General features: G+C 35.6%; 1 protein-coding gene across 12 annotated transcripts in view; it reads left to right on the forward strand.

Annotated features, from left to right (window-relative positions):
* Nucleotides 1-20,188, forward strand: part of PICALM (phosphatidylinositol binding clathrin assembly protein) — a 134,193-nt gene that overhangs the window by 68,767 nt on the left and 45,238 nt on the right. For all 12 annotated transcript variants that reach the window (XM_066248669.1, XM_066248680.1, XM_066248627.1 and 9 more), the window contains exons 5-11: nucleotides 775-868; nucleotides 4,578-4,689; nucleotides 7,567-7,673; nucleotides 10,595-10,636; nucleotides 14,608-14,693; nucleotides 17,217-17,340; nucleotides 17,595-17,731. In XM_066248669.1, the coding sequence (XP_066104766.1) occupies nucleotides 775-868; nucleotides 4,578-4,689; nucleotides 7,567-7,673; nucleotides 10,595-10,636; nucleotides 14,608-14,693; nucleotides 17,217-17,340; nucleotides 17,595-17,731 (702 nt within the window). The remainder of the gene's footprint in view (nucleotides 1-774; nucleotides 869-4,577; nucleotides 4,690-7,566; nucleotides 7,674-10,594; nucleotides 10,637-14,607; nucleotides 14,694-17,216; nucleotides 17,341-17,594; nucleotides 17,732-20,188) is intronic.

Consider the following 20,188-nt stretch of genomic DNA (forward strand, 5'->3'; position numbering starts at 1 on the left):
GACGATGCTCTGCCCATCTGGGGCATTGCTCTGTCACAACCAGAGCCATTCTAGTTCCTGAGGCAGAGGCCATGGAGCCATCCTCAGCACCCGGGCCAACTTTGCTCCAGTGGAGCTTTGGATGCGGGAGGGGAAGAGAGAGACAGAGAAGAAGGAGAGGGAGAGGGGGAGGGGTGGAGAAGCAGATGGGCGCTTCCCCTGTGTGCCCTGGCCGGGAATTGAACCCAGGACTCCTGCACGCCAGGCCGGGAATTGAACCCAGGACTCCTGCACGCCAGGCCGATGCTCTACCACTGAGCCAACCGGCCAGGGCCAAAATTGACTTTTTTAACAAAGTAACTTTAGTTACAATTTTTTATATAACAAGCAGTTGGTGTTTTGAGTAATGAAGGGCTTAACTGCTGGCTCCATCATGTCCTATTTAGTTATTTGAGGCAAATTATTATTTTTTTTTAAATAGTAAAACTACCCTTTACATACATGAGTGGTGTCAGATGATTTCCTCATGTGAAAAGTACACTATAAACTTGGCTGTGTAATGTAAGCTTTGATTTTTATTTCTCTTGTTTTACATCTTTTTTCCCCCCTAGTTTTAAGTGAATGCCTTGATAGATACAGATTTTTCCGGTTTTGGGTTTCGTATGATTTATGCTTAAGGTTTCAGGTTCAGTATGTGACATTTAATAGCAACTTGTTCTCTGTTTAAAAGAGAACCAGATGAGAGTTTGAAATATAGATTTAGTAACAAATTTAATTATTTTTTTTCAAAAACAGGGCTGATGGAGTTATGAGGACAATGAACACAGAAAAACTCCTAAAAACTGTACCAATTATTCAGAATCAAATGGATGCGCTTCTTGATTTTAATGTAAGTGGATTACACAAATCTTTTATAATTTAAGATTTAAAAAAACATTATCCTTATAATTGGTCAGGGTTTTTATTTTCAAGTCTTCATAGACTCATTGTCATACTAATATCCCATTTGGCTAAGGATATTCTGTAACTCTGGGCCCAAATCAAGATTACTTCCCATTTTTATAATTGTTTTGGATTTATTTTGATTTCTTGGGTAGTTCTTCTCTAGTTCTAGAATTATAGCATATACATTCATCTGTCTATATCCACAGGGAATTGATTCCAGGATCACCTGTGGATACCAAAATTCACAGATATTTAAGTAAAGGAATTTATTCCTTAAATGAAATGGCATAGTATTTGCATATAACCTTATGCACATCTTCGTATGTACTTTAAATCATCTCTAGATTACTTATAATACCTAATATACTGTAAATACTATGTAAATAGTTGTTATACTGTATTGTTTAGGGAATAATGAGAAGAAAAAATGTCTGTACAAGTTTAGTACAGATGTAACCATTGTAGGCTTACCTACATAGTACATAGTATGGCAGCAACACCGTAATTGTTTTTTCCTCAAATATTTTTTATCCCCCGTAGGTTGAATCTTAGTATATGGAACCTGTGGCTATGAAGCGCTGACTATACAAGCTAAAGAAAGTGATGCAGAGGTTAAAGGATTGATCTGAAAATCTATTTTCTTTTGATAATGCTTTTTAGATTTTAAAAATATATGATGGTTTTCTTCAGGAATAGCCAATGTAGTATTTCACTTTTTGCCTGCTTTGTATGACTCAAAGCATGACAATTACTAAGAAATATAAGGAAGTTCAAATACCCTTGTAACAGCCTGTTTTGTAGCTATTGCCCAAGGGCACTGTTTTCCCTGATATTTTTGTTTTAATGACAATGACTGGAACTGAGTTGCTAGCTTTGTCATTTGTTTGTAATGTTAGATGTTAGTATTTTTAAGTCTTTTGTGGGGGCATCTGTTTTAAGACATTTTATTTTAGAGCTTGTAAGTGCAAGTTAGTGAATGAAACTGTGACAGTTTCATGCTGAAATTGATTTTTCCTTTAACTCGAACTGATAATTGGTAATTTAAGTTGCTTGAGGGCAGGTACCAGGTCTGCTATTTCTCTGCTGGTCCCCATTGTCAGTAGTGTGTGGCACATAGATACTATTCCATACACATTTCAGTAAATGAATCCTTTGTGTGCGTCATCTACTAGAATAGTTTATCAGATTGACCTGCTGCCTGTTTTTATATAGCTTGTAAGCTAAGAATGATTTTTACATGTTTAAGTGCTTGAAAATAATTTTTAAAAACTAGTATTTTGGTAAGCAGAAATTAGATGAAATTTTAAATTCAGTGTTTGCAGTAATGTGATTAGAATGCAGTCAGGCTCATTAGTTTACATATATTGTTTATGGTTGTTATTGCAGTGTAATAACAGAGTTGAGTAGTTGTAACAGAGACCGTATATCCTGCAAAATCTAAAATACAGTCAGGCCCTTTACAAAGAAGAGTTTGCTGACCCGTAGTCTAACCCTTTGAGCAATATGAACGTTCATGTACGTCCTCATGCCTCCTGATCATCCAGAATACAATTGTACATGTGTAAGGCAACATTAAAAAAAGGCAAATATATGTTCTTCTTGTTTCCATAAATTGGTTGTCAAACAAACATGATTTTAAGTTAATAAAACTGTAACTGGAACAAATTTCATTTTTTGAAAACTCACTCCTGGGGATCAGCTAGCATGAAAAAAACTCACTACTCAAAGGGCTAGAAGACATAGAAGACTGATAGATATCACAGTAGTTACAGTAGTGATATTTCAGTTTTTGTAGAGAAGAGGGTCCAACCATGAAATTTGTTTTCACTTTATCTTCAGTGTTGGTATTGTACACTTTTCAATATCTGCATCCTACTTCATTGTATGTAACAATTTACTTTAAATGCCTATTGATGAGAGCTTTTTTTTTTTTTTTAATCTAGAAAACAAATGGGGAAAAAACAGAGAAGAAAGGGGACACTAAATTGTGTGTGTTAGATAGTATATGTATCTACACATTAATAAATCTTTCTGTAAAATTAAGGCCTAAAAGAAAAATTTAGTGGTTCAAAGCACATCAGCATTTAAGGTTTTAAAATTCTTACTTTATCACTCCAAAAGGATTGAGCCAGTCACTTGTCAACAGGTGCTTATTTTTCTTCAATATTATCAGTACTAATACCTTAGTTTTGATTATTTAATTACCTACTGTTCTGGTACTCAAGTAAGGATATTTCAGTAATTTGATTATTAAATTTTAATTTATCTGATAAGTAAAGTTGAGCTTTTCACATGTTACTAGTCATAGGGATTTTTTATTTTATAAATTATCATTTGCTTTGCTATTAGGGTTCTCTCTATAATATAAATCAGCTTTGTTAGATATCCTGCAACTATTTACCAATTTATTGCTTATTATTTAACTTTGTACTTATGCTTTTGTATTCCTAATAAGTTAATATTTATGTACTAGATGTTCTTGTTATCTAAAAAAGAACTTAAAGTTAATTTGGCTTATCTTTTGATTCAGTCTTTGAGATAAAAATAAAATTTTTTTAGTATTCTTGATAAATAAGTGCTGTTTTTTGTTAAAGCCTAATTCAATAATAATAATAATAATAATATTGATCATGTCTAAGGAATTACACTAGGCCATGACACTCAATATATTATTTAATTATCCCATAACCATGTCTGGCAAAAATATTATTATCATAAGCATTTTGAAGGTCAGTTTGTTTGTAATATTGAGAAAAGGTATATAGGCCCTGGCCGGTTGGCTCAGCGGTAGAGTGTCGGCCTGGCGTGCGGGGCACCCAGGTTCGATTCCCGGCCAGGGCACATAGGAGAAGCGCCCATTTGCTTCTCCACCCCCACCCCCTCCTTCCTCTCTGTCTCTCTTTTCCCCTCCCGCAGCCAAGGCTCCATTGGAGCAAAGATGGCCCGGGCGCTGGGGATGGCTCCTTGGCCTCTGCCCCAGGCGCTAGAGTGGCTCTGGTCGCAAAAGAGCGACGCCCCGGAGGGGCAGAGCATCGCCCCCTGGTGGGCAGAGCAGCGCCCCTGGTGGGCGTGCCAGGTGGATCCCGGTCGGGCGCATGCGGGAGTCTGTCTGACTGTCTCTCCCTGTTTCCAGCTTCAGAAAAATATAAATAAATAAATGAATGAATAAATAAAAAGGTATATAGTTTTGAAAGTTATCTTCTGCCTAGCTTAGCTCAGTGCCTTGGTGATTGTAGTAGCCATTTAATAAATACATTTTAATATAAAAAGGTTTAGTAAATACTTCATGATTCAAAGTGAAAATTCACCTAAATGGGTCTTATTTTTCAATTAAAAATATTTAATGTTGAAATGCACTTACAATAAAAGACTTGAGGTATAGCCTAGGGATTTCAAAAGTTAAAGGTACTTTTGTTTTCAACTACTTATATCAAAACGAAATTGAATGTTGTAAGAGGTTTGTTTGCTTGTGGCCTTTACATAAATCTGAACTCTTATTAAGATTTTTGCACTCTTTGGTTGTAACTTTGTAAGAAATAAATGTCTTTTTCTTTAATACACCTAGGTGTATGAATTCACTGTATTTTAACTTGAAGTCACTGTTATTTAAAACATAAGATTGGCTAATTTTTTTTCTTCTAATTTTTCCCCAGGTTAATAGTAATGAACTTACAAATGGGGTAATAAATGCTGCCTTCATGCTCTTGTTCAAAGATGCCATTAGACTATTTGCAGCATACAATGAAGGAATTATTAACCTGTTGGGTAAATATTGTTATAGCTTAATGACATTATATTATCTTGTGTCATATGAGTAAATAATATTGTCTGAGTTGTTATTTAAAATTGCCTAAAAATTTATTGAGATATATTGATTTATTGTTAGCAGTTTATTGGAGGAAAAAAAATTTATGCCTGTTAAACAGCCTAAGTGATTAAATACTTTTTTAAAAGACTGTTTAGCTAAATGAGCTTTATATTTTTCAGATATATCCATTTTCTTCTATCAATTTTATAATTTTTAGAAATATAAAAATCCCTTAAAAATTAAGTTGGAAGTTTCCTGTCCAAGGAAAAATCTTATTTTCTTATAATTTACTCCATAATGAACTTTAACTATAAAATTTATATTATTTCTAAGCTTAATTTTAAAATTGATAATTGTTTTAAATGCATTAAACATTAATTTTTAAGAATGAGGTGTTTTCAGGTATTTAAGACTGTGTGGGCCCTGGCCGGTTGGCTCAGTGGTAGAGCGTTGACCTGGTGTGCGGGGGACCCGGGTTCGATTCCCGGCCAGGGCACATAGGAGAAGCGCCCATTTTGCTTCTCCACCCCCCCCTTCCTCTCTGTCTCTCTCTTCCCCTTCAGCAGCCAAGGCTCCATTGGAGCAAAGATGGCCCGGGCGCTGGGGATGGCTCCTTGGCCTCTGCCCCAGGCGCTAGAGTGGCTCTGGTCGCGGCAGAGCGACGCCCTGGAGGGGCAGAGCATCCCCCCTGGTGGGCAGAGCGTTGCCCCTGGTGGGCTTGCTGGGTGGATCCCGGTTGGGCGCATGCGGGAGTCTGTCTGACTGTCTCTCCCCGTTTCCAGCTTCAGAAAAATACAAAAAAAAAAAAAAAAGAAAGAAAGAAAAGACTGTGTGGTGCTTAATTGTTTATTTGGTATACAGTGGATTTTTTTTTTTCATTAAACTTTTTAAAAATTTTTTAATTTATTTATTTTTTACAGAGACAGAGAGTGAGTCAGAGAAAGGGATAGACAGGGGCAGACAGACAGGAACAGAGAGAGATGAGAAGCATCAATCATTAGTTCTTCATTGCAAGTTGCAACACCTTAGTTGTTCATTGATTGCTTTCTCATATGTGCCTTGACCGTGGGCCCTCAGCAGACTGAGTAACCCCTTGCTGGAGCCAGCGACCTTGGGTTCAAGTTGGTGGGCTTTTGCTCTAACCATATGAGCCCGCGCTCAAGCTGGCGACCTTGGGGTCTCGAACCTGGGTCCTCTGCATCCCAGCCTGACGCTCTATCCACTGCGCCACCGCCTGGTCAGGCACAGTGGATTTTTTGAACAGTGCAGGTCCATTAATATGCATGTTTTTTCAACAAATACAGTAAATACAGTTTTTAAATGATTTCTTTAACATTTTCTTTACTCCAGATAACTATATTGTAACAATATGGTATGTAATACATACAACATACAAAATATGTGTTAAATGACTGTTTGTTATCCCTAAGGCTTCTAGTTGACAGTAGGTGATTAGTAGTTAAGGTTTGGGAAGTCAAAATTTATATGCAGATTTTTTTTACTGCGTTGGAATTGGCACTTTTAACTTTGTGTCATTCAAGGGTTAACTTATGGAATACAGTTAATTTTGCCTGGAAATTTTTTTCCAGTGGGATTTGGGTGGAGTAGACAAGTAATGGTCTTCAAATAGTGCCAAAATATGAATATCAGATATCAAATGTGTTCACTCCAGTGTGCTTGCTCTCCCTTCAACTTACTTTTTAAAAATTTTTATTAAATATTTTTTTAAAAATCTGTTTTTTGTATGTACCCTGACCCGGGATCAAACCAATAACCCCTGCTCTTCCAGTTGATGCTCTAACCAGCCAAACTATCAGATCTAAATTTGTTTTTCATAAGCTAGGGTAACAAGAATTTATTCAGGAATGCTTTAATCCAGGGGTAGTCAGCCTTTTTATACCTATTGCCCACTTTTGTATCTCTGTTAGTAGTAAAATTTTCTAACTGCCCACCGGTTCCACAGTAATGGTGATTTATAAAGTAGGGAATTAACTTTACTTTATAAAATTTATAAAGCAGAGTTACAGCAAGTTAAAGATATAATAATAATTATTTACCAAGTACTTTATGTTGGACTTTTGCTGTTTGGCAGAATAAATCTTTATAAAACAACTACTGTAGTTAAATCTATCTTTTTATTTATACTTTGGTTGCTCTGCTACTGCCCACCATGAAAGCTGGAACGCCAACTAGTGGGCGGTAGAGACCAGGTTGACTACCACTACTTTAATCCATGGAAATAGGAAAATTTGGCTTATTTTTTTTCACAAGTGAAAAATGGAGAGTTTTCTTCAAAGCTTTGGAAGGCATGGTATTTCCTTTTATGCTGTTTACTGCTATTTATATATTAAGTTTCAATGAGCTTTCCCATCCGAGTATTAACCAGGCCAACTCTACTTACCTTCCGAGATCAGCCGAGATTAGGCATGTTCAGGGTAGTATGGTTGTAGACTCAGTGAGCTTTCCACCTGACATTTGGATATGATGAAATAGCCATATTTGTTAATAATATCATTAGTAAGACTATTTAATACTGATTTAAATGGAGTGGAGGGTGATATGTATTGTCATGCAAATACATATTTAGGGAATTGTGAGGGAAGGAAGAGGTATTGTAGAACAAACTGGTAATATGAGTGAAATGTAGTAATTTTTCTGTTTTTAACATAATAGCATTTCTATTTTAATTTGCTTTAAATATCTAAGCTAATTTAACACTATTTTTTCTAATACTTGTATTATCTCTTTGGAGCCATTACTTAGTTTTTTCTTTTTGAGTGCTATATATTATATTTTGATGTAAATAAAAGTATTTTTACATCTACTTTTGACAGAAAAATATTTTGATATGAAAAAGAACCAGTGCAAAGAAGGTCTTGACATCTATAAGAAGTTCCTGACCAGGATGACAAGAATCTCAGAGTTTCTCAAAGTTGCTGAGGTAAACTGCCCTTAAGTGACTGTATTTCTCAACTTGCTTCTTTTGTCTGTGTGAACTTCAAAGAAATCAATTATTCAAATGAAAGAAACATGTTAAGTATAGTATAGTATATATTCAGTTATATTAATATACTGTATTCTTTGTTATGGTATAAATATGGTACAATATTTAATAAAATACATCCTGTGTATTTAATTCAATATTGAATATTGAAAGTTAATCTATTTTTAAATTATCTATAAATTAGGTAGGTGGCACACAGTGTTGGCAGCGATTTTTATGTTTGCAATTTGTTGTGTATATTAGAAAATTTATTCTGTTCAATGTGGTAGATACTAATCAGTGTTAGTACAGAAGAATCTTTTCTCCAGTGAGACTTGCACCTGGAGCAACATTGTACAAAATGTTTTGTTTCTCTGCAGAAGTGAATTTAGTGTATTTATTATCATGTACACCATAAACATAAGCTTTAGGATAATCCAATTTTGCAAATCTGTTTAAGAAATAATTTTCTGAAATTCTCACCGAAGGCAGTTGTGGTAATGCTTGCAGGCATTATATTGCTTACACAGAGGGAGCTTTTAAAGTGTTGTTGTTTGTTTTCTCTTTCTCTATCATCTACCAATCAACACCAGAGATGTCTTGCTAGGATAATTCTGGAAGATGACTAGGCTATAATTGATCAGTGTTATATCAAAGTAGTTAATCTGGAACTAGCAAATTGATGATTTTAGCTCTATTACCATAGTGATATTTTATTTTGTAGTAGAGGAATACAACAGAATGATGAGATCATTGAAGAGCTTTGTGTTGTTATCAGCTATTACATAAAGTTTACTTTATAAAATTCAGGGCAATTTAAGGCCCTGGCCAGTTGGCTAAATGGTAGAGTGTTAGCCTGGCATGTGGATGTCCCGGGTTCGATTTCTGGTCGGGATACACAGGAGAAGTGACCACCTGCTTCTTCACCCACTCTCCTTCTTTCTCTCCCATAGCCATGGCTCAATTGACCGAAGCACATCAGCTCTGGGCACTGAGGATGTCTTTATGGATCCTTTGCCTCAGGCACTAAAATTAGCTTGTTTGCGAGAATGGCCCAAGATGGACAGAGCATCTGGCCTAGACAGGGGTTGCTGGGGGGATCCTGGTTGGGGCATATGCAAGAATCTGTCCCTCTATCTTCCCTCTTCTCACTTGGAAAAAAAGAAAGAAGTGTATTTTAAAAATAATAAAGTTTACTGTAATTTATTTTAAATTTAAAGTATCCATCAAGGAGAAATTAATGTTTTTTTCTATTTCTTTAGGGTGAGTCAATATTAAAAGCAGAAAATAAAAGTTTATACTCTGATTCCAGTAAATTCTTTTTTTCTTTTCTAATTTTTTAAATGTTTCCATTGATTTGAGAGGGGAGGGAGGAGGAATAAAGAGAGAGGAAGCAAGGGAAAGAGAGAGAAAGAAGAATCAACTCATTTTACTTAGTTGTTCCATTTAGTTGTATACTTATTGATTGCTTCTTGTACATGCCCTGATCAGGAGTGGAACCCATGATGTCTGGCACGCTGGGGCGATGCTGGCCTGGGCCTAGTAAAATTTTTAATTAAGTTTTACTTTGTTGACTTTTCCCTTAGGCCTCTTATGTTCTTTGCATTTGATAGTTCTAGTACTGATTTAAGTTTTAAGTCCTTATTTGCCTCCAGATCTGTTGATCTTTGAGATGGAATAGACCATCTATTTCCATATGATCTGAGAAATAAGAAGACTCTTCTGCTCTAAAATAATTTTCATGAGGGTGTCTTTGGGATTGTAATTTCATTATGAGATCTTAGCTCTTGGAGTAAAGGCATGAGTAACCTTTTCAAATATGTTTGAAGGGGGCAGATTTATCAGTTAGTAACTAGCTATTAAGATCTCAGTATGAATTATTTTATTAAATTTTCTACTGATGTCATTCTGGGACTGACCCTTCAGAGGCTGAGAAAAGGAAGAGAGAATAATAAGTAGGAATGGTTTTTATCTTCTTTTTTTTTGCTGAAAATTGTCTAGTGCCTGAACAACATGAAAGTGTGTTTGGAATTGTTTTGTGGAAACAGTTATATCCTGGTTAGAGATCACTTGACATTTGTAAAAACCTGGCCTACTTGAGTGAACATAGGTATTAAAAATTGTTGCCTGTAATGATTTCCTGGAAAAGCATATTTTATGGAGAAAGACAAATTCATTGTCATAAGATTTGTTCTTGAACTTCTTATGCTCCAGGGAATTTGTTTGTGGTCAGCCTCTTTATTGCCGTAATGTTTTTATCATATAACAAGAAGAAATGAGTTTTTTAGATTATGACAAAGTGTAGGGGCTTAGAAGATATGGAGATGGTAACTTAATAGTCTTGTTGAATTTCCAACTCCAGTTCCCCTCCTATTACAACTTTGAAAGCCATCAGATAACATCTAAGCCCTTGGAAATACTGAATGATATATTTGGAGATTAGTCTTCTGATTTTAAAGAAGCCTATCTAATATAATTGTGGCTTTTTTATTGTTGTTTTGTGACAGAGACAGAGAGGGACAGATATGGACAGATAGGAAGGGAGAGATGAGAAGCATTGATTCTTCTTTGTGGCACCTTAGTTGTTCATTGATTGCTTTCTCACATGTGCCTTCATGGGGGCTACAGCAGAGCGAGTGACCCCTTGCTCAAGCCAGTGACCATGGGATCAAGCCAGTGACCCCATCCATGCTCAAGCTGGCAACCTTGGGGATTCGAATCTGTGTCCCTGTCCAACACTATCCACTGTGCCACTGCCTGATCAGGCTCTAATGTAATTGTTCACAGTGCTAGTCATAAATGTCATTTTCCAATTTTTGTTTTGAAAACATCTTTATTATAATTTTATCTATTAAATGCAATGCTGTTTTTTCTTATAGCAAGTTGGAATCGACAGGGGTGATATACCAGACCTTTCACAGGTAAGTATATTGTTATTATACCATTTCACTGTCTGCACTGTATTGCTAGTGTGAAGGGCACAAAATGAACAATATGCAGCCCATGCTGTCAAGGAGAGATAGATACATTTTTTGACAGATTTTAACATTTTGATGTATTGCTGACGATTGTTCTAACATAACCATACAGAATGATCTACTCACCTCTTATATTGGTGAAGACTAGCCACTGTTATACCATTATTTATTTATTTTTTTTTAAATTTCTCTTTCCTATCATCATTGTCAAAAGAAAGAACTAAACTTAGTGGTATTTTAAAAACAAAATGTGCGTTATACTATTGATAGAGAATTATTTTATATAGGATTTAGGTTTCCTGTTTCAAATCTTCTACTTTGGTTATTTGAATCAGGTAAGAGTGTTAAATAGGGAGAAAACTCAAAACAGGATATTGAAAGAAGAAAGGAGATTTTGTTCATCTCTTTGAGTCCTGGTTTGCCCTGTGATTTGTGGAAATTACTCTCTTTGCTTCAGTTTCGGCATCTCTACAATAGAGGAATTATAATACCCACCTCATAAGGTAGTTGGGGCAGTTAAATGAGTTAACATGTAAAACACAGCGTTGAGCACTCGATGTTAGCTATCACTATTTCTTTTTATCATCATCCTCAAAAAAAACTTTAGGGCCCTGGCCGGTTGGCTCAGTGGTAGAGCGTCAGCCTGGCGTGCGGAAGTCCCGGGTTCGATTCCCAGCCAGGGCACACAGGAGAGGTGCCCATCTGCTTCTCCACCCCTCCCCCTCTCCTTCCTCTCTGTCTCTCTCTTCCCCTCCCGCAGCTGAGGCTCCGGTGGAGCAAAGGATGGCCCGGGCGCTGGGGATGGCTCCGTGGCCTCTGCCCCAGGCGCTAGAATGGCTCTGGTCGTGGCAGAGCAACGCCCCCTGGTGGGCATGCCGGGTGGATCCCAGTCGGGCACATGTGGGAGTCTGTCTGACTGCCTCCCCGTTTCTAGCTTCAGAAAAATACAAAAAAAAAAAATTTTTTTTTTTAGGAAATAAACTTTAAACATTCATTTATTTTTTTTTAATCCGGCTTTTTCTGCTGGTATATGTATATGTGTGTTTTATCTTTTAACCAAGTATTAAGAATGAAAGTACTTGGCAAAAAAAAAAAAAAAAAAAAAAGAAAGTACTTGGCAAAAAATATCCTTGTAACTCTTGTATCACCTCTCTCCTTAATAGATAGATTCTTTTACCTTATTTTAAATTGTTCTGGGACAGTGATGTTTGTTGTATTTCTCTGTACTCATTCTGATTCATCCCTTTGATCTCTAGGCCAAGAGTATGCAGTGGTTCTAGTTATGGGTTATATGTGAATCAAACACTGCATTGATCTCATTAAGATTGAGCACATTGGGCTAAACATGAAAAGTCATTGCTAGACAATATATGTAGTATAAACTGATTTGGCAGTTTCAGATTTTCTGTTACCCTATTTGTCATGTCACCTTCACCTATCTTTTTCTTTTAAAAACATAAACCTCAGGCCAGACTGTCATGTGTCTGTACTTTATCCATGGTGTTGAAATTAAGTAGGGTTGGCCAGCCTCCTGATCTTCCTTCCGTCTTCATTGATGATCTGAGTGATTCAGAAAATTTTCTAAAGCTATTTATATTTCAAGGGAAGATGATGGTGGTTATGCACAAGAGTAGAAATTTGAGATTGTTTATTCTTTGTTATAAATTGCCCATTTTAAGATGTGAAGCATTACATTTCCTTCACTCTTTTTAATGTGGTCTTGACATTTTATGAATAGCAAGATATATTTAGAATGGATTTTGGAAATAGCTTGTTATTACTTATCATATTTGTAAGCCTCAGTTAAACCTTTCAGAAAAATATAAACTGTAGTGGAAGTGACCACAGTTTTAATTTAGGATTCTATAGCATAGTACTTAATATCTAGTCTTTCAGGTCAGGCATACCCGTACACCCTGTGTTAGCTTCTGCTATGTATTAGATAAGTGTTCTTGGATAAGTAACTTAATTTTTACTGTCTTTCGTTGTTTATTTGTAAATTGGATGTACTAGTAATGTCTTCCTCATAGTAATTTTATACACTGTATACCTATTGTGTTATATAAGAACTTTTTTTTGAGGGAGAGTGAAATAGAAAAGAGACAGGAATGGAGACAAGGTGAGAAGCATCAGCTTGTAATTACTTTCTCTTCATTTGTACATTGAGCTTCTCAAATGTGTGTGCCAATGTTCCCTTGCTCAAGCTGGCAAGCTTTGGAATCACGGGGACAATTCCCATTCTCAGAGCCAGAGACCTCAGGATTTTGAACTGGCGACCTCAGTGTTCCAGGTCAACATGTTATCCACTGTGCCACCACCGTCAGGCATTTTATAAGAACTTTTAAAATGTTAATTACTGTCATCAACATTCTCATCATCTTTGTCAGTAGCTCTTGGATCAGTGCTTTGCCTGCTGGTTTTGCAAATATTTTATTGGGGTTGGGTGAGTTACACATGTGCTCACAGTTTAACAAATGTCATGGTTACAGTCTAATCTTTTTGCTTTTAATTGATTTTCTACTGTATCTGCTTTGTGCTCATGTCTTTATATATTTATATATAAATAAAATACAGGATGAAGGAAATTGTTTAAGTCATAATTGTTAGAGAAACAAGCTAGTATTGCCTCTTCCGACTATTTTTAGATCACTGTCATCCAGAAACTATCTCAATATTTGAAGTAATCGAATGCCACTGATGCATTTGCTTCACAAAGGTAGTAACAGGTCCTTCTCAGATTATTGAAATGGTTCTTTTGAAAGTAATTGACTTCTTATATTGAGATTTGATTTATAACCTGAGAGTTTAAAATCTAGTCTTATTTTTTAAAAATTTGAGGTAAATATTTATTTCAATGAGGTTTGATTACTATAAACATTTGTGTAATCAATACGTATTCAAAATATAAATTAATTCTGTCACCTTAATTTTTGTGTACCCTTTCAGCTACTCCCTACTTCTCTCTATGCAGACTACTGTGTTGATTTTTAATAGTGTACTTTTATCAGATCTTTAATTTAAATGGAATCTTGCAAGTGTTTATTCTCTGTCTTCTTTTGCTCCTCATAGTGTTTTGAGATATTTTCGTGTCATTGAGTGTACCATTAATTGATTCTTTTTTATTGCTGCATAGTATTCTGTTGTGTTAATTTACCATAATTTTATCAGTTGTCTAAATGATGAACTTTTGAATTATTTTCAGCTTTTTACTGTTGTAAATAAAGCTACTTAAAACATTCTTGAAAAAGTTTTTTTGTTTTTTTTTTTGCAGAGAAATATGTCACTTGGATAAATAATTAGGAGTGGGATTGGGTAGTTAAGGTAGATGTATATTATTTAACTATTAAAAACACTCAGACTCATTTTTAAGGTGGATGTGCTCCACCAGCATTGTATGAGAGTTGCAGTTGTTCCATGTCTTAACCATTTGCTATCTATTGCTAGTCCATTTAACTTCAGCCATTCTAGTTGGTAAGAAATTCTGTCTCATTGTGGTTCTAATTTTTATTTTCTTGATGTTAGTCTTCAGTTTAATTTACCAATAATTATTCAAAAATTACTCAGAAGGTACTTCTTAAATATCAGGAACATGCTCAACAGTATGTCTAGAGCCTTTAGAAGTATGGTTCTATTTAAAATTTAAGTAAGTTAAATATTTAATAAATTAAATATTCACAAGATCCTCTTAAATGTTTCATGTTTACATAGTCTTAATTTTTATATTTTTGATTATGTTTATTAGTACTGTACTCTAGGTCATGCTTATATAATGAAAATAATAGTTTGATTCTTAGGTAGCTAAAATTCCAGTTAATTAGTTAATGAGGAAGATAGCTATTTTTGTTTACTATGTCAGATTTATTTTGACCAATGGCCTGATTATTGTGAAAGTCTTGATATTTGTGTAATTTCAGGCCCCCAGCAGCCTTCTTGATGCTTTGGAACAACATTTAGCTTCCTTGGAAGGAAAGAAAATCAAAGATTCTACAGCTGCAAGCAGGTATGTTATTCTTCATAGAGCAAGGAGCAGAAGTGATGTTTCTGAGAGAATGGATGAATCCAGCTCAAGTTCCAAGTTATTTAATGTCTCTTTATCTTGATTTAATTACTTATAAAATGGGTTTGACAATAGTATCAACCTTGTGGAGTTGTTGTCAAGGATTAAATGAGTTAATGCATATTCTTAGAATAGTTCTTGATCTTCAATAAACGTTAGCATCCATTAAGGTGATGACAGTTACTACTTGGTCTAGAATTGTGTTCATAGTATGACTGTTTCTTTTAAAGAAGATAATGCATTGATTCCTTTGATTTTTTTTTAAGTGAGAGGAGGGGAGATAGACTCTTGCATATGCCCTGACCAGGATCCACCTGGCATCCCCATCTGGGGCCGATGCTTGAGTACTGAGCTAATTTTAGTCCCTGAGGCTGACATACACGGATCAGCAGAGCTATCCTCAGTGCCAGAGGCCAGTGCTTGAACTAGTTGAGCCAATGGCTGCGAGAGGGGAAGAGACGGGGGCAGGGAGAGGGAGGAAGAGAAAAGCAGATGGTTGCTTCTCATATGTGCCCTGATTGGGGATCAAACCAGGGACGTGCACACATTGGGCCAATGCTCTATTGACTGAGCCAACTGACTGGCGTGGGCCCGTATGATGTTTTATAAGTTGCCTTTTTAGAAAATTCATTAAGCCCTGTGAAGTATGCAAGTAGTAATTCTGGGCCTCAAACCTGGGATGGATTTACCAACTTTCCCTAATTACAGTTCATGTGATTGATTATTGATGTATTTTAATCAGTCTGTTAGGCATTGACCTGATGTCCAAGATGAAGACCAATTAACCTAGCACATGGAAAGTAACACAGACCATCTCACATCAATCTTGTAACGTGATTTTTATGTTGGGTGGTAACTTGAGTAATTACCATGTTTTCTTATGAAGCTTTCCTTTTAACAATATGAAGAAAAAGTTTGTATGAGTACCTTTTTAGACTTTGTTGTTTCAGAACTTTTTTTTCAGCAACGAAATTTAAATAATTTGTAGAGGAAAATGTTGTTACTGAATTTTGATAGTTTTTAACTTCAGATATGTTCTTTGAATTTTCTAGTAGATTTTTAGAAATATATGCTAAAATTATAAAGCCCATAGGTTTGAGAAAGTAATAAAGAATATAACCAAGTAAGTAGTTCAGCTACTGATATCATACATTTTTTATCATAGAATTTGTTGGGTTTCTTGCGTTCTGTCACAACAGTATTACTTTCCCTGTGTTTTGAATTGTATCTTTATATTGGCTCATTTATTGAATTAATTTTACATAAAATTTAAATAGTGTTGCAATTTATGTGCTTAGAGTAGAAATTTAGTGATGTTGGTGTGTGATAAAAGGAAAATGAATAAGTGTCATTACTGAGGAGTAGTTCTTCAGGTTAGAGTTCTTTACCACATGAGTTTATTTTACCTAGAATTAACATGTGGGAATTTAATATTGGGGCTTATGGTATTGGGAAGTTTTTTTTGTTTGTTTTTACAGGGACAGAGAGAGAGAGTCAGAGAGAGGGATAGACAGGGACAGACAGGAATGGAGAGAGATGAGAAGCATCAGTCATCAGTTTTTCATTGTGATATCTTAGTTGTTCATTGATTGCTTTCTCATATGTGCCTTGACCGCGGGCCTTTCAGTAGACCGAGTAACCCCTTGCTGGAGCCAGTGACGTTGGGTCCAAGCTGGTGAGCTTTTTGCTCGAGCCAGATGAGCCCGCGCTCAAGCTTGCGACCTTGGGGTCTCAAACCTGGGACCTCAGCATCCCAGTTCAACGCTCTATCCATTGTGCCACTGCCTGGTCAGGAGGGAAGGTTTTGATGTAAAGGAAAAGGAGGTGGCTTACTGTGAATCTGCCAGGGAGAGATGATTCAATCAGGGTACATGGCTGAAAAGGAAATTCTAACTTGGCAAAATGGTAGCAGATAGAAAAGAGGTGGCAGATGGACCAGTGACTGGAATGAAATTGATCTTCTTTTGAAGGAACCTGTGGTCCTCTAGGAACGATGTCTTTGGGTATTATAAGGGAAACATACTTAGACACATTATTTGTTGCTGGTACTCATGTTTTAGCATTACTGTAGTAATACTGTTGAAATCCAGGCTGTGAATTAGTAGAAAGTCATTTCCTGTGAGAAACTCAGTATTTTTTACACATCAAAGTTTTCCTGGGAATATGTGAGCTCTTTCCTAATGGTATAAGTTCTCTTCCTTGGCACTTGAAAGAGGCAAGGTCTCTTACCTTTATTGTAATCCCTTTATAAAATCTAACACTTAAAAAAAAGTGAATGTCAATCATTAATTGCTAATAATTCTGTAGGTTACTGGTTAGAATATTGCATATGAAGTACTGGTTTCGACTTCATAAGTTGAGTTCATAATTATAGTGTCTGTGCCAATGTTATCAGGTCATTTCTTAACCAGGCTGTAATGTGAATGTTTGGCAATAAGCCAAATTATGTTTGTCCAATTATTTTAGGGCAACAACACTTTCCAATGCAGTCTCTTCCCTGGCAAGTACTGGCCTTTCTCTTACCAAAGTGGATGAAAGGGAAAAGCAGGCAGCATTAGAGGAAGAACAGGCTCGTTTAAAAGCTTTAAAGGTAGGTGTGTGCATTTTTTTATTTGGAAAAACAAGTACAGATGTTCATAGAAGAATTGGGACCTCTATGGAGACTAACAGTATTTAATGTATAGCTATCCAAATGGGATAAAACTTAGTATGTAGCCTCGTTTCTCATCCTGACAAACAATACCTTTCTGCTATCAAAACAGAATTAGAAAATGCTTTTGTTTAGAATACATACAAACAAATCTGGTTTCTGGATTCCTTACGGGAAATAACTTTTCTTAACAGGAACAGCGCCTAAAAGAACTAGCAAAGAAACCTCTTACCTCTTTAACAACTGCAGCCTCTCCTGTGTCCACCTCAGCAGGGGGCATAATGACTGCACCAGCCATTGACATGTTTTCTACCCCTAGTTCTTCTAACAGGTATGTGGAGAGGTTAACAATTCCCTTTGAATACTTAGGTTTAAAGATGTCTAATAGAAATTTTGCAGAGCTTTTTAGGTTAAGTTTAATTTATCATTTGTAATCATAAATTTATTCACAGGAGGTGGTATAAATGGTGGTAGAGGTATAACTAAATATAAACTAATGGGTTTTTATTTTGCCTATTTAGGAAATGGCTGTTGGCAGAATTATAAATTTATACTAACTGGAATGTAGTGAGTTATCTCTTGTCAAACATTTCATTGTGTAAAAGTTCATTATAATTAATTAAACACAGTTATGAAGTATCTAATTATTCAAGACCCTCTTGGAGATACAGATATTGATATATATTGATATACAGTGTGTCCGTAAAGTCATGGTGCACTTTTGACCCGTCACAGGAAAGCAACAAAAGATGATAGAAATGTGAAATCTGCACCAAATAAAAGGAACACCCTCCCAGTTTCTGTAGGATGATGTGGCAGCATGTGTGCGTGTGCAGATGTGATGACGTAACACCGTGTATACAGCAGAGCAGTCCACGGCCAGTCGAGATGTGGACCGTACAGAGGAAAGTTCAGTGTGTTCTGTGGCTCACTAAATTCGAATCCGTGACCAAAGTGCAACATGAATATCGGCACGTTTATAACGAAGCGCCACCACATAGGAATAACATTACTCGGTGGGATAAGCAGTTGAAGGAAACTGGCAGTTTGGTGGAGAAACCCCGTTCTGGTAGGCCATCAGTCCATCAGTCAGTGACGAGTCTGTAGACGCTATACGGGATAGCTACCTAAGGAGCCCTAAAAAATCTGTGCGTGAGCCCACATCGAACTGCACTGAATAGGTATGAAACTGGGAGAGTTTTCCTTTTATTTGGAGCAGATTTCACATTTCTATCGTCTTGTTGCTTTCCTATGACCGGTCAAAAGTGCACCATAACTTTACCGACACACTGTATATGGATAATGGTTATGGCATGTATTTTAAAATACTAAATGTTTTTTATGTCTATTCCCTGGTGTTAAACTTGGTAATTTGGAACATGGTAACAGTTTAGTTGCCAGATTTCTGTGGTATTGAAGTCTACCAGACCAACATCAGTAATCTTGTTGCTTAATTTAAGCTACTTAACAGTGGAAATATAATATTTCTACTCTTATTTCTTAATCTTTTTTTAAAACTGTTTCCAAATAAGATTATGTATGGTGTAAGTCAAGGTTTTTCAGTCTTAGTAAGCATCAGAACTAGAGGGTTAATTAAACCACAGAGCTGAGCCTATCTTAAATTTCTGATTCAGTTGGTGTTGAGTAAGGACCAACAGTTTTCATTTCCAGCAAACTTCCAGATAGGATTTAGCATATGGTAAATGCACCATAGAGAATGATGATTTTTTTTTTTGTTGACTTGTTCTTTAATTTTATTATTGATACTGTTTATATTTTTAGCTTCTCCTTAAAAGGTCTTCCTTCCCACCTACTGACTCCTATTAGAGCTCAGTGTAACTTTTATTAACTCAACTGCTACCGACTTCCTAAAGTCTTAGTAGATGTTTGGTGAATTTAGTTACATGGTTTTCTTTCAGCTTTTGTTTTGTTTTTATATGCCGCTTTCCTTAATTCCCAATGAAATGACATTGGATCCATTAAGTGTCAAGTTTTACACTTGAAGACTTTGAAAAGAAGTCTGTTTTAGGGAAGATGAATGGGAAAGAATGTTGAATGTTTGAGGATGAAACAAATATTATTAAAGAACTAATTTGACTGTGCTTTATTGCACTTAATATACTCAAAAGTTCTCACCTATAAAGGTTGAGAGCCAAAATTCTATTACAGAATACTTATTGTATATTATCATAATTCTCTATATTCTAAATGTATTTGTATTTTTATTTACTTACCTATAACATCTTTATATTGAAAAGACATGTTCTTAGTGTAAGTTAAAAATAATGTCTACTGTGATACATACACATAATGCTTCAATTCATGGAAACTCTAGAATTTTTTCCTTTGTTGTTGTTATTACTTAATTACATAAGTTGTGTGGTAATATATGTATTATATAAGCATCCCCCCCAGGAGTTATGTGATGGGTGGCTCCATTATAAATTTATGTCATATATACATGTATAATATTTTCCCCCTGTATTATTTATATGTTATTTAGATTATGAAGTAGTTGAGATGAAGTTAGCAGGTATTTTACTTTATAGGAGTATGCATTGATATTGCAAATGTAATTGAAGTTTTTTAAAGATTAAAAGTAAGAAAACAAATTTTTTTGAAAAATTAAAATTGCCTTGTTTCATATTTTCAAATCATGTTGTTTAGGTTTATTTCAATACAGAAATCAGTATTTCACTGGGGCAGTTATTGATCTTTTCTTGAGGATGATTATAATTTGATTCCTATGTAAACTGAAGATACAGTACTTGAATATATCTCTAGGCCT

This window comes from Saccopteryx bilineata, chromosome 1 (genome assembly GCF_036850765.1).
Source record: "Saccopteryx bilineata isolate mSacBil1 chromosome 1, mSacBil1_pri_phased_curated, whole genome shotgun sequence".
NCBI lineage: Eukaryota > Metazoa > Chordata > Mammalia > Chiroptera > Emballonuridae > Saccopteryx > Saccopteryx bilineata.